Below are 14,326 nucleotides of genomic sequence, written 5' to 3'. Positions count from 1 at the left end.
TAGTGTGGTGCCTGCCAACAAGCCATTTTTGTGCTAGAACCATTTTAGTACCAAGTCAGGTTGTAGGAATGTCAGTGTTACTCTTGGGTGTTTTGGGATCAATTTCTTCTCTAGGTTGATATTTTGGGGTGCTTGGTGAAGCAATGGGTTTGTTGGTCTAGCTAAATCTGTTTTGTGATCCATGTGTGTGTTTTTCTATGGATAAGTTGCAGGATACTGTGGATAGGATACTGTAGATGTTAGCTGTGTGATGTGATGCAAGGTTTATGTTTATTTGTAGTATGAATAGATAATGCATTTTATATATTGCAAGCAATCCAGTAATGTACAAAATTATCTAATGGCTCAAAAAATTAGGTGGGAGTAAGTATGGTGGTTGTTTTCAGTTATGGTTTATTCGAAATACTAGACACTAGTTGCCCAATCTTTTTACAGCCAGAACTTCCACAATGGTGAGCATGGAAAAAAAAAATCAACAGAAGCTGTGAAATCCATCAAAGGAGATGGGTTTTACAGTTACACAAATGTTTATTTATACACTTACTCAATGTGTTTGTTAAGTGCCTTGAAGCAGCTTCCCATTTTGGTTGTGAAAGGTTGGCCTTAGTTTTTCAATCCCTTCTTACAAAATTTTGCAATTCACTCCCTTTGGTCATGGGTTTGCTTTTCATCTATCTCCCATAATTCATAACAAATAATAAACAGTATCATCCTATTAAACAAAATAATCAAGCAGTTTAAAACCTAGTCCAGAGCTACAAGAAGTGACCTAATGTTCACCACAACACAATATGTAAAGAATTTAAGTATGTTGACTGGTTTGACCACTGATAGATTATGAAATGTCTGGGGGAGGGGGGATTATAACAAATAATAAACAGCATCATCCTATTAAACAAAATAATCAACCAGTTTAAAAACTAGTCCACAGCCCACACCAGAGCTACAATAAGTGACCTAATGTTCACCACAACACAATATGTAAAGAATTTAAGTATGTTGACTGGTTTGACCACCGATAGATTATGAACTGTGTGTGTGTGTGTGTGTGTGTGGGGGGGGTGATCATGTAGGAGTATTATAAAAACACATTACAAGAGAACTTTTTAACAAACTAAATTAATTCTCCAAGGGTACACAAGAAACAAATGTATAGATTCAAGATCGGGTGAAGGGGGCACTGGATGCAAGAGAAATGTCAGCAAGGAAGTGGGTGTACAAGAGAGTGAATAGAACTGTAAAGGAATGAAAGGATGTATTCAAAAGTAATGTTCTTTACTGCTTCGAGCAGATAAGGTGGAATCTGCCCTCAAAACAATGGGGGAAACCAGCTCCAGATCACAAGCCCTGTTGTGGAAATGTTTCACTGCACTGCCTCTGACATAAGCAGTGAGACTGGGGATAGATATGACCTTTCATCAATGAGGGAAGGGTAACAAATGGCTTCTTGGATAGATATGGGATGAGTGTAGATTGAGTGGTTACCCTTTGTAAGGGGGAAAAAGGCTTTATATGTATATATTTATCTACAGGACCATATTACACTTGTGGTAACTTTAACCATGATTGCACTCCTAGTAATCCTTGAGATAAAACAACCCTTTACTTTTCTACTTGATCTGGATAACAAAAATGGCATAAAAAAGTTTAGATTAAAAATAATAATACATACATATACCAAGGGCTTTTCCCCCCATACAAGGGAGGTAGTCAAAGGCATAATTCTCTGCCACCCATTTCATTCCCATATACTCTACTCCCATTCACCATCTCTCCCTCCCTCCCTCCCTCTTCTTGGCTCCTGCTGGATGATGGGTCATCCCTGCATCTTGCCCACTGCCCTGGGTCACAAGCAATGCAGCAAGACAGCACATCCACAGCAGTCACTTCATTTATAAAAAATATATATAATGAACAAATAAATAAAAATCATGAACAAGATTGTTCATACATTTTCAAATTCAGTTATAGACAAAATAAATAAATAGCCCACAGAGATAATGTACAATGATATTTAGAGCTGTGAAAAATCTGGACTGGGAGATGACCTACTACATAAGTAATCTCTCACCTGTAAAGCACAACTAGGTAAATATAACTAGGAAGTACAAAGGTGTATGTAAAGTTTCATTCAAATCTTTAGAAATAGAAAAAATATTCTTTTGATAACAATAATAATTCTTTGTATCTTCTCTATTTGATCTGCACACCACTGAGAGTAGGTGCTACAACTACACCTTTGCCTGGGACAGTAAAGGGCACACCTTTATAGGTTGCTACTTTGTTATTGTCTGTTTTGAGGTCAGGGGCACAAGTCTCAAATATCTTCTTCTTGGGGTTTAGGATAGCATCTGGATTACGGGTGTAACCTTCAAATTCCACCACATCTCCTGGCTGGCTTCCTGCAGGGGGAGCAAGGATTTCAACCTGAGGGAATAAATAAAATAAAATTATGTACAATTGTTTCACAAAGGGTAAAAATTCAATAAATTATTCCTACAGATATAATATGGCTAAATATTAATAATGTGCCTAGATTTTTTTGAAGAGGGAAAATTCAAAGAAGGATCCCTAGTCCCATCACTTTGTTCCATTAAGTAACCTTTTACAATATGCATAGGAAACACAGTGGCAGAATTCTTTCCTACCCACCACAGAAGGATCCAGAGGAGGTAGAGACTTGCATAAATGAGGGAAAGCTGTAGTACAAAAGTATCAACCTTCCTCAATGAGTAGAGATTTTATTAAATGACAAATTATGTGTGGCTCTGGTCTATAGGGGCACCCAAAAATAGTCCCTAAAGTATTGGTTGCATATTACCAAGATACCTCTGTATGGGAATAGATTGAGAAATGAGGTGAGGAGGAAAACGAGGGTGGAGAATCAGCTGACTGACAGGATTGAGCAAAGAGTGATGGAATGCGCATCTCCACCACCCACCCAAAACCAATCTGTTGCCCTTCCCACGTTAACATCTCATGGATGTAAAAGGTGACACTGACACATACACTTCTAAAGAAACTTAAAAAAAATTAACCCATGATAAGACCATAAACAAATTCCAAACTATGTATGATGGAAAAAATAAAATATAACTATAGTTTGGTAAATATACATGCACTCAATTACAAGAAAAAATTAAATAAATCACCTTTTCTGGAGTGGAAGCACACATGACCATGGCCTCTGATGTGATTCCTCGCATTTTGGCAGGCTTTAGATTGCAGAGCAGCACAGCCATCCGGTTCTGCATTTCTTCAAGTGGTACAAAACGTACCAGCCCAGACACGACTGTGCGGATCTTGTCTTCCCCACAATCAACCTATAATCATTTTACTGTAGTAGCCTGGACATGATTTCACATGTCATCTGAATTTACTTACTATAAGATCACTGTACACTAAAACCAATAAACACTACATATTCAGCCGCTGTTTGATTGGATAAAATATTACTTTTACATCTAAACCAAAAGAATATAAGGTAATTACCATGCAATTTTTTGTATGATTGGCAAAATATGTTTAGAAAAACACATTCAGTTACCTCTTCTACATAAAGGGCATCTGCATCCGGATGCTTCTTAGCTGTAACAATTCTTCCAACCCGGAAGTCAAGTCGTCCAACATCAACAGGCAAGTCCTGCTCTTTCTTACCAGCATCACCACCTTCCCCTTTTTCTTTCTTCTCCTTCTTTTTACCTTCCTATTTAAAAGCAAATATGTTGTATTTGTATTTTGGGCATGAGTACATTTATTCCCTACATTATTCCTAAAACTTTCCTTTTGAAACCAGAGACAAATTGCAGATGGTACCAACACTTTTCAAAACCCTCAGATCTACCCACTCTTTACTTCAAACATGAATTATACCAAATTTCCCCTAAAGTGGGTATTGGTGCAAGTGTGTACGGCTCTAGTGGTAAGAGAAATTAGAAGAAAATAATTTTGAAATATAACTGTGGAATTCTGCAAGAAATGTGGACGTAATGGTATACAAAGGCTTTTTTCCCCCTTACAAGGGAGGTAGCCAGAGTCAGAGGCATAAATCCACTCCCAGCCATATCATCCCCACTCCACTCCCATTCAATCCCCCTCCTTCCCTTTTTTCTTTTGCTCCTCTTGGATGACGGGTCATCCCTGCATGTCACCCACTGCCCTGGGTCAGAAGTAGTGTAGCAAGACAACACATCCACAGCAAGGCCACTTCATTTAATCAATGACCCCCCTCTCCACCCCCTCATGCAGAAAAAGAGAAGATGGGGAGAAATCCCTTTAGACTGTGTCAAAATATTATTCACACACTCCCTCACATTCACTTGCTTCCCTCAATCTACATTCTACCTCCACCTCCACTCTACCATTTCCTGCCACATTCACACCCAGGCAGTAACGTGCAGACATTGCAAGGTGCAGGTGCTTTGGGCAGGAAATTGGGCACTTCACTCTTGTATTATTCGTATTTGACAACTATCCAGTAGGGTGGAACACCATTTTCCACATTATAATTTCTGAATGGTAAGAAAATGGAAAAAGCCTGTGAGAAATCATTTTTCATTCATTTCTATATATTCTTGTGAAGGGTACTTTTGGGGCACAGGGCAAAGGGACAGGTGCTCGGGCACCCCCAGCATCCCCCCTCTGCATGGGCCTGGTCCCAAGTATCTAAAACTATTCACTTCCTGCAGTTCCTCTCCCTTAAATACTGAATTCCAGTCTGCTGCCACTTTCTCCCCTTGTACATCTCATCACCTTACTTTTACCACATTTATCTTCAACTCCCTTCTTTCATACACCTTCCCACATGGTGGCAATTAAAAATTTTGAGAGAAAGAAAAGACATGAAAAATGTCAAACTAAAACCTTGTCTTAATTGTGCATATTAAAAAAAATATACTGAAAAATTTACAAACCTTTTGAGGTTTCTCCTGCTTATTACTGACAGTAGTAGTATTCACAGATAGCTCTTTGGTTGGTTCTGTTGAGTCAGTAGTAGCTGCATCTGTTTTCTTTGAAAAATCATAGAACTGAAAAAAAAGTGGAATGGTAATTCATCCAAGGTAATAAAAGGAGAACAGTTGTACAAATATTTACATCATTATTTTAGTAAATTATATCCACATTTTCTTTGAGCAAACAAATAAGAAGGAATGAAAATGTTCAATTCAAAATTTTGCATTATTTCATAGAAAATTATCATTGAATTTATTTTGTTTTCAGTGCCTTCTTTACATAACACCATATATGCATATACAACACAAATCAATGGCTAATGAGCTATATCATAATGTCCCACAAGCTGTTATATTATCACCAACAGTTTCTTCACAAATGACCACACTACTCAAAACCCAGAACTCATTAAAACACCCTCAAATATAAATCAATCTGCTCTAAATGCAACCACCACACAGAGGACACTGTACTCCCTATAATGCCCCACACTAACAGTCTTCAGACACCACTACCAGATCTTCCTTAAGTGCTGCTACTTCCACTGCTCTGTCTATGGATGGGAACTTATCTATGTCAGAGGTCTTCAAGTTCTTTTCTATCTATCTTTACATTCTTGTCAACATGCTTTCTTGTGGTTTACATTTTTATATATATTTTATTTTTCCTTCTAGTTCTAGGTGTGAGTGGAGAATAGTTGTGAACAGAATATAAATTGATGCTACCCAAAGGAATTTCTCCCTGTCTTAACTAATTTTGCACGAGGGGGCAAGGAGGAAGGGTTGCCATTTAAATGAAGTTGCTGGCCCTGCTGTGGATGCACCATGTCTTACTGCACTGATTCTGATGTAGACATTAGGAGAATGGGATGACCCTTCATCAACAAGGAGCTAAGATGAAAGGGAAATGGATGGGTGGGGGTAGATGTATGCTTTGGCTGGCTACCTTCCTTATATGGGGGATGAAGCCTATTGGTACATAGTTTGAATTCTAGTTCTATGGTGATTTTTATTGGAAAGCGACTTACGGGGAAGTCATGTACAGTTTCCCACATTTGTATTTGAAAAGCAGAATCAAAGGAAGTTAATTGCTGGGAATGTACTTTTGCTCATTATTTAATTATTTTTACTGTTCTTAACATCTAATTCTGGCGTGTGTATATATATATGTATACACACACACACACTCAAGGTCTGTCTGGAAAGTATCCAGCCATTATGAATATTTGCAGAACTGATGGTGCAATCCTAACAAAAGTTGGCAGACACTGACAGAATACCCTACTTTGCATGCGTGAGCAGCCAAGAGTCCCATGTGACAACTCAGTTACCGGCCAGACACAGTTGAGTGAAGGTGTGTACTGTTTGGTCTTGCATTAACAATGACTGAGCAAGTAGATCAACGAATCTGTGTCAAGTTTTGTTGTAAACTTGAATATTTGTCAGTGGACAATACTCATGATTAAAAAGGCATTCCAGGATGATTCAATGATTGAAGCACAGATAGAAATGTGGTACAAACACTTCAAAGAAGGCCAAGAACCTGTCGAAAGTGATCCACATTCTGGTAGACCTTTAACAAGCAGAACATCCGAAAATGTTGAACATATGAGGACTGCAATCAATGAAAATCCGCAATTGACAGTCTGAGAATTATAAGATGATCTTGGTATCCCACGGACAAGTGTTTCAGAGATTTTGACAGAAGATCTTGGCATGATATGCATGGCGGCAAAATTCGTCCCGCATCTCCTGACCCAGGAGCAGAAGGAATTTCATGCTAAAACTTCAGAGGACATGCTTCAAGTTGCTACAAATGGCTCTAATTTCCTGAAACAAGCAATAACTAGAGACGAGTTGTGGGTCTACAGCTATGACCCAGAAACAAAAGCCCAGTCTGATCAATGGAAGTCACCTGTGTCTCGATGTCGAAACAAAGTCAAAGTCATGGTGACTTTTTTTTTTTTTTTTTATCATCAGGGTGTTGTCCACCACAAGTACCGTATTTTTCGGACCATAAGGCGCTTCATACCATAAGGCGCACCCGTAATTTGCTATTCCCCGTCCTTACATAAGGCGCACCTGGTCTCGTCATCGGATATTCATGCATATGTGAGTGCATTCAGAACTGAACATTTTCGTTGTTGAATGAGAAAAATCGGTTGAGAATTAGCAAAATTACAAAAATAATATATTTTTTTACTTAGGTCAGTGAAATCAGACCACCTCCATGGACGGTCTGCCCTGCCAATACCCTAAAAAACAACATAAACATGTTACGGGAATTGTGGGGAATGAAATCAACACTAGCAGTTTTATTCCCGGAATTCTCTATTCACTTAAGAACACAAGATTACAAATGAAAGTAAATTTTAAGTCTCAACCATGGGTGCAATATAGCAATATAAAGTTAATTATTAATTTTGTAAATTATAAAGTATCAACGTAATATGCAATTTTGTGAGCGGAAATAAAAAACAAAAAAGTGCTAAAACAGATTTCGTAAGTAACGAAGTCATGTCGGACGAATGGTACGCCATGTTTGTTATGATAGATGCCGACGTCGAAGAAATGAAAGGGAGATAAATTCGTCTAACCTAACCTAACCTGTGTTTGATAAATCATTACCTGCAAATTAAATGTCATCCGGCTCGTCCTCGTTGTAGTCGTCGTGAGAGACGTTGGCGTCCCAATCCTATGCTACCAACTTCGTTCATTAGCATATTTGCTTGTAGCAAGGTATTTTTTATTTTCATTTCCGCCCACAAAATTGCATATTACGTTGATGCATTTTAATTTACAAAATTAATAATTAATTTTACATTGCTATATTGCGCCCATGGTCGAAACTAAAAAAATACTCAGATGACTACAGTCTGAGTGGAGCAAGACTAGACCAATCCTATGCTACCGACTTCGTTCATTAGCATATTTGCTTGTAGCAAGGTATTTTTTATTTTCATTTCCGCCCACAAAATTGCATATTACGTTGATACATTTTAATTTACAAAATTAATAATTAATCTTACATTGCTATATTGCGCCCATGGTCGAAACTAAAAACATACTCAGATGACTACAGTCTGAGTGGAGCGAGACTAGACCAATGCAAAATGGCTGTCTGTGTTGTGTCATAGCCATGATAGCGTGAATGAATGCAGTGGCATGGACTCGAAAACTGTCAAAGTTTTCGCAATTTTCTTGTCAAGATACATGCATCTTGGTTATAACTTGGTTGTAACTTTTGCTAGGCCTATGCACTGTCGATGTCGGCAGGCTAGCTACAAAACATGTCAAAATAGTACGTCACTGTTCAAGGCATTTTTTTGCACTGAAGCCACACATAAGGCGCACCTCACGATAAGGCGCACCACCCGATTTTGCCCGCGCCTTATGGTAAAAAAAAATACAGTACACTCCTTAAGACCAAACAATAACGAAGGAGTATTATATCAAAGTTCTTCACTGTCTAAAGGATGCAGTGAGAAGAAAATGCCCACAGCTGTGGGATGGTGGAAACTGGATCCTTCATCATGATAATGCACCTGCCCATTCTTCACATGTTGTGCAGGGATTTTTGGCAAAACATTCCATCACCCAGCTCATTCAGCCCCCCTACAGCCCAGATCTAGCTCCCTGTGATTTCTGGACTTTCCCAACACTAAAATCACCATTAAAAGGAGATTTCAGTCCACAGAAGAAATTATGAAGAATGTGACAAGCCAGCTGAAAAAGATCCTAAAAGAGGACTTTGCAAAATGTTTTGAAACGTGGAAGGGAGAAATTGTGTGAGGTCCAAAGGAGACTACTTTGAAGGAGAGTAGGGTGCCATTGTCCTAGGTTAGAAGCATTTCTTGAAATTGTAAATGGCTGGATACTTTCCAGACAGACCTTGTGTGTGTGTGTGTATATATATAATGTATATATATATATATATATATATATATATATATATATATATATATATATAATATCTATCTATATTCTGATCTTTTTTCATTTTACATCTGTGCAATATCCTGTTATTCACTGTTCCAGAACATGATGCCTCTGAAGATGAAATTTTAAAGAAATATGGTAGATGGTATGTATTTTCATTTTACATTTGTGCAATTTCCTGTTATTCACTGTTCCAAGTCATGATGCTTCTGAAGATGAAATTTTAAAGAAATAAGCACACAAATACACATCCATAATGTAGTGATTCCAACCCTTTCACACAATTTGAGTAATACACTGCTGACACAGTACATTACTTCACGTTATATCACATTCATTACACTTCTCACATGTATGTCTTTATATAACCAACCTATAAATCCTTTACCTGCTGTATTCCTTGTGATGACTCCAAAGTCACAAGTCTGTTCTTAAGTTGATCCACCTCTTGACGCAGCTGCTCATTTTCTTTGCGAAGGCGCTGTTTATGTGTATCTGAAGCCACAACCTGTAGATGTGCTATCTGAAAACAGGTAAATAGTTTTACAAATAAATAAAATTAGCCAACCCATCAGTGGAAATTCCACAGTATTTGCAGAATCTAGAGCAACACATACTCTTCTTCATTATCTTTAACAAAACAGTAACTTCAGGTAATTAAAGTGAAGCTTGAATGTTAGCAAGGCTTTAATTTTTCAAATTTATAGCTAATTATCCAAGCTTTCAAACTGAACAATGTGTGAAAAGTTCTATCCATTTATTTTTTTTTTTTTTTTTTTTTTCCATGTCAGACTTTAACTTTCGAAGTTCTGTGCCCAAGTTGTACTTTTAGTTTATTCTACCAGACACCAGATATTTTAGTCTGTTGAAGGGAATATAGGCACAAATGGGTTTAGGTTAAGACTGCAGCTTTCTTGATAAACCACTTTGGTATGATGACCCCTACATTGACATCATGAGGCGCAGGTGGGTACATGAGGATGCCGGTGTTGGCATCTTGATTACAGGTATATATATTTTGTAGTTGTATATGAGTTACCACCATATTCTGTGAACTGGTTTGATCACGTTTTCTGTTTATTATTACTCAGAGTAAAAGAGAATGAGTAATGCAGCAGGGTTCCATTCTTGGGCCACTTATTCATAATATATATAAGTGATATAGGCCACAGACTGAAATCTATTGTCTCCATATTTGCTGATGATATAAACTGTGAGGAATGGCAAATGATCACTTAAAGCAGGGGGGTGCAACCTTTTTTCCCAAAGGGCCACTGGTCACGACTGTTGGTATGGAGGGCCACATAACCTTACTATTTCATGTTATTTACTACGATCGAAGACGTATTATGTGAGATTATACTGATAAAGATAGATAAATAGTTTGTTACTGATTTAATTTAAATTGGGATCACAAAAATAAGAATTGTCCGAAAGAAATGTATCTTTCTTACTATAAATGAGCAAATGAAAGGCTACCGTACCTTATTATTATAATGTACAAACATAAATAATTACTTAATATTGGTTAACTGGGATCATTAACATAAGAATTATCAAACACAGACATTTTTCTGACCATTACTTAGCAAACGAAAGACAGCCAAGGATCACTCAATCTAATAATTAAAAATTTCAAGAAATATGTTATTTTCTGTTCTAATATAATTAAAATCTGGTGAAATTGGTACATAAAAATATGAATTTTGTCAAACTTTCAGTGGGTTCTAGCTGGTAACATACTCTCTCTCTCTCTCTGAGGGCCGCAGTATAGCTTATTTGTTTTTAGGAGAAAGGGCCACAATGAAAGTCTTTGAGGGCCGTAGGTTGCACAGGGCTGACTTAAACCAATTAGATATCCAAGAAGATTTAGATAAACTATAGCAATAGCCTTAAAAGTGGCTAATGAAATTTAACAGAAGTAGATGCAAGGTTATGCACATAGCCGTTATGTACATAACAGTAACCACACACTAATAGAATAGGAACAAGTTATTTGAAAATACTTAACAAAAGGGAATAGTGAAAAGGATCTCTGTGTAATCATAAGTAACGATCTCAAATCATCTGAGCAGTGTATTTCAGCCTCTGAGAAAGCAAATAAGACTAGGACTAATTGTGCACTCTTTTGACTTCAAAAGTCCATCTCTCATTAACAAACTATATAAATTGTTAGTTCATCCACATTTGGAATATGCTGTTTCCATATGGTCACCAAATCTCATTACAGACATTGACAGATTGGAAAAAGTACAACGGCAAGCCACAAAACTGATTCCAAATATCAAAATCAATATATATGAAAATGGATTAAAACATATGAATCTATTTTCCCTAAAAAAGTGTATATAATAATACATCAATTATCTATTTTTCTTGATGGAAATCAATATCGGAAAATGTCACTAAAACCTATGCAGAAACGAATAAAGTCGCGTTGACTCCTTCAGATGCCATCTTTGTTTTGATCAATTCAAAGGTCGGAGACAATGACGACAACCCTGATGACCTCTAGAATTACAGATACCACATTACTAAATGCAGGTTAGGTTAGGTTACAACAGATGAATTCATCATACTTTAATTTCTTCTACCTCCGCCTCTACCAAAACAAAGATTGCATTTCAAGGAACTAAAGTGGCTCCATTTGTGTGTTTATAGCTTTTAACAACTTTTTCTATTATTGATTTCTGCCACGAATAATGTATGATATATTGATGTATTATAATTTACAAAATTATTATTTTTCTATTGCTATAACGTGTAGTAGGTGTGCCTTCTAAAAATTTACCTTAATTCATTTATCATTATTATAATATCTTTTTGTATCTGACCTAGTTATGGACCAAGGAACAAAAGGTTTCCTGTTGGCATGCTCCTCCTTTGTAATCCTATGTGGCTCAAACGCATGATGCAAACCAGCATGCTTCCAACTGCACCACTAGTGCAGGTAGATACAGTATGTGGGAGGAGGATTTTCTCTATAACATTTTTGTTGCAAGGATTTATTTTTCTGTGCTTAGCACTGGAAGGGTGAGGGAGGAAATTGGGTTTGTGAAAGTGCCTTCCAGGTTTCGTGTGCCCATCCGAATAAGTGTCTCAAAAGCAGTGGTTCTTATAATTTATTAGTATTTAGTGTAACCCATAAGAATATCCAATGTTCCTCATGACCCCTTTTCAAAGAATTAGCACTATTAGAAAAAAGTGACATGGGTCAGTGATCTAAATTTAGCTGGGAAATAAATTTGGTCAATTTATAGTTTCACTCAATTTCATTTGATTACTGAACAACAACCCATGTAGAGAAAGAAAAGAAAAATGAAAAATATATATCAGTCCCCTAGGCCTAGACATAGTAGATACAGTTAGGTAAGATTCTAGACTCACACAAGCACATATCTAACATTAAATTTACATTGTCCAGCATGTGAGTGGGGCTTGAAAAGAGGAAGCAAAGCAACTGAGCTAGGTGTGGGAGGAAGGTGTCCTCCCCTCCCACTGTAGGGAGTTTTTACATTTTTTAGTTTCAAATACTGCAATCTGTTGCATACTGCTGTGTAGAATGACACAAAATTATATGATTAACAGTTAAAAGCCTATACATTTTTTTACGGGCTGGTAAAACAAATAAAATGTGGAAATAGTACCAAACCACGAGAATGTGTTGAGGAATTTCATGGAAACACAGAAATTTCCCATGCCTGCCTATCAAAACCTAACTTGAGTTTTAACCTAACATAACCATTCCAGGAATACAACCCAACAACTGGCCAGCATGTCTTATCCCACTGGGGGTTTCATACCCTCTGGGGGTACTGGTACCCCAGATTAAGAACCACTATCAAGGAACATATTTGCTTTGCCTTTGGAATTAGGGGTCAATCATCAATGCAATGTATGGTTACCTTCATTAGTGACATCTGGCAATTCAAGAATCTATACAGGTATAAAATTTTCTATCATACAGCGGCATCAGTACGACGGGGATAATGAAGATTCATTCAAACGATGATGCATTGAACGTGAAACCACATACTAATATTAGAATGGAAACTGAAACCCAAGACTCACATGCTTTGAAAGCTCCGATATCATTTGTTCTGCTTCCACAGCTCTCTGCTCCAATCTGTTTAAGATTTCTGGGGTAGTCATGATTGAAAACAGTGAACAGAAAGTTCTGACAGCTACGGGTTATCGATCCTTCTGTATACTAGATCAGTTATTCTTTATAAATGTTGGACAAAATTGTTTAGCGCCTTCTACGGTACCGAGCTCGCCTTGTGGGGGACATCGGTAAACAACATACCGGTGTATATATAACAATGAAAATGTAAATCACATAATACTATATTTTACTTTGATGTAAAATTTTAATATATTAAAAGAAACAATTACCAGGAGCATTACACGCGTGAAATTTATATATTTTAATTCTCTAAATCTGGTAGGCGAACTAGCGTAAATTTAGAAAACACTACCTTTGTATACAACAGCTGTTTGTTAGTTTAGTAAATGCTGTAATGATTATAATGATTGAAATAATTGCATATAAAACATTAATGACTGAACATTAGTTATGGGTGTTGATACCTCTGGAATAAACATATAATTTTTTTTTTCCTTGCGATATTTGACCTGATTTAGTTCGCAAATAGTATTGTAAGGATTTCATATGAAAATACATAATTCTGAACAATGACAGTAAATTGTTGTTAACTTTTTACTGATTCAAGGTCCTGCTATATTTGATTAAAGTATAATTCGCCTATTTTGTTTAAATAATGTCGGGAAAATGGACATTAAGTTTCACTGACCACACATTTACCCTAGTCACGAACGTCCAACATGCAACACTCGCAAGCCTAAAACGTGGCCTGTCAGAGAGGATTTTATCAGTTATTTTTAGGTGACTGATCACCTGTGTCAAGTGAGACCCAGTAATTTCCCTATTGATACCGTGTACCCATAACTACCTGTCGCATTGTCAAGTTGTCAGCAACTAAACCGCCCCTCCCCCACTGTAGCTGCCCATGAAAGGGGGTTGGGGTTAGACACCTATACGCAAAAAAAAAAAAAAAAAAAAAAAAAAAAAAATCCTTTAGTCAGTGTCATCCAACCCCATCATGGATCACTGCGAGGAGTCATTACAGAACCTGGAGACGCGGGTCCTACAGAGCAACGCGCTAGTGATATAGCAGTTAAATATTTCCCCTGGGCCTATCAACACTTCTATTTGGTTCCTGAATCAAGCTAGGACAAGTGAGCTCTCACGCTATGAAGAGACATTCTAGGTAAGTCGCCTGTTTTGAATCTGAAAGTCCCCAGTTGGAATATGTTTCCACTGTACGGAGTCCAAGATTGAAAAAGGACAAATATGCGCTGGAATAAGTTCAGCTACGTGCCACAATACTGGTCTACGGACTGTCTCGCCTCTC

The 14,326-nt window shown here is 37.2% G+C and overlaps 1 protein-coding gene across 1 annotated transcript; it reads right to left on the bottom strand.

The window, feature by feature from the left end:
• Positions 1 to 474: 474 nt before the first annotated feature.
• AIMP1 (aaRS-interacting multifunctional protein 1) lies at positions 475 to 13,272 on the bottom strand. The gene is made up of 6 exons (XM_076204378.1): positions 12,963 to 13,272; positions 9,280 to 9,414; positions 4,914 to 5,027; positions 3,548 to 3,706; positions 3,153 to 3,323; positions 475 to 2,427 (listed from the first exon to the last, which is right to left on the bottom strand). The coding sequence occupies exons 1-6, from the start codon at positions 13,041 to 13,043 to the stop codon at positions 2,194 to 2,196; spliced, it is 894 nt and encodes a 297-aa protein (XP_076060493.1). The 5' UTR covers positions 13,044 to 13,272; the 3' UTR covers positions 475 to 2,193.
• Between the last annotated feature and the right edge of the window lie 1,054 nt (positions 13,273 to 14,326).

The sequence above is a fragment of the Oratosquilla oratoria genome, chromosome 21, assembly GCF_046742065.1.
Source record: "Oratosquilla oratoria isolate Oo_2021 chromosome 21, ASM4674206v1, whole genome shotgun sequence".
Classification (NCBI taxonomy): Eukaryota; Metazoa; Arthropoda; class Malacostraca; order Stomatopoda; family Squillidae; genus Oratosquilla; species Oratosquilla oratoria.
Note: the sequence above shows the minus strand (reverse complement) of the source record. Positions and strands in the feature narration are given on the sequence as shown.

Excerpts from the sequence above, each read along its gene's own strand:
- AIMP1 (XM_076204378.1), bottom strand. The coding sequence starts at position 13,043 with ATGACTACCCCAGAAATCTTAAACAGATTGGAGCAGAGAGCTGTGGAA. Across the intron at positions 3,707-4,913 it reads AGCAGGAGAAACCTCAAAAG|GAAGGTAAAAAGAAGGAGAA; the intron begins GTTTGTAAATTT and ends GCTTTTAAATAG. Across the intron at positions 3,324-3,547 it reads ATGCCCTTTATGTAGAAGAG|GTTGATTGTGGGGAAGACAA; the intron begins GTAACTGAATGT and ends AAATGATTATAG.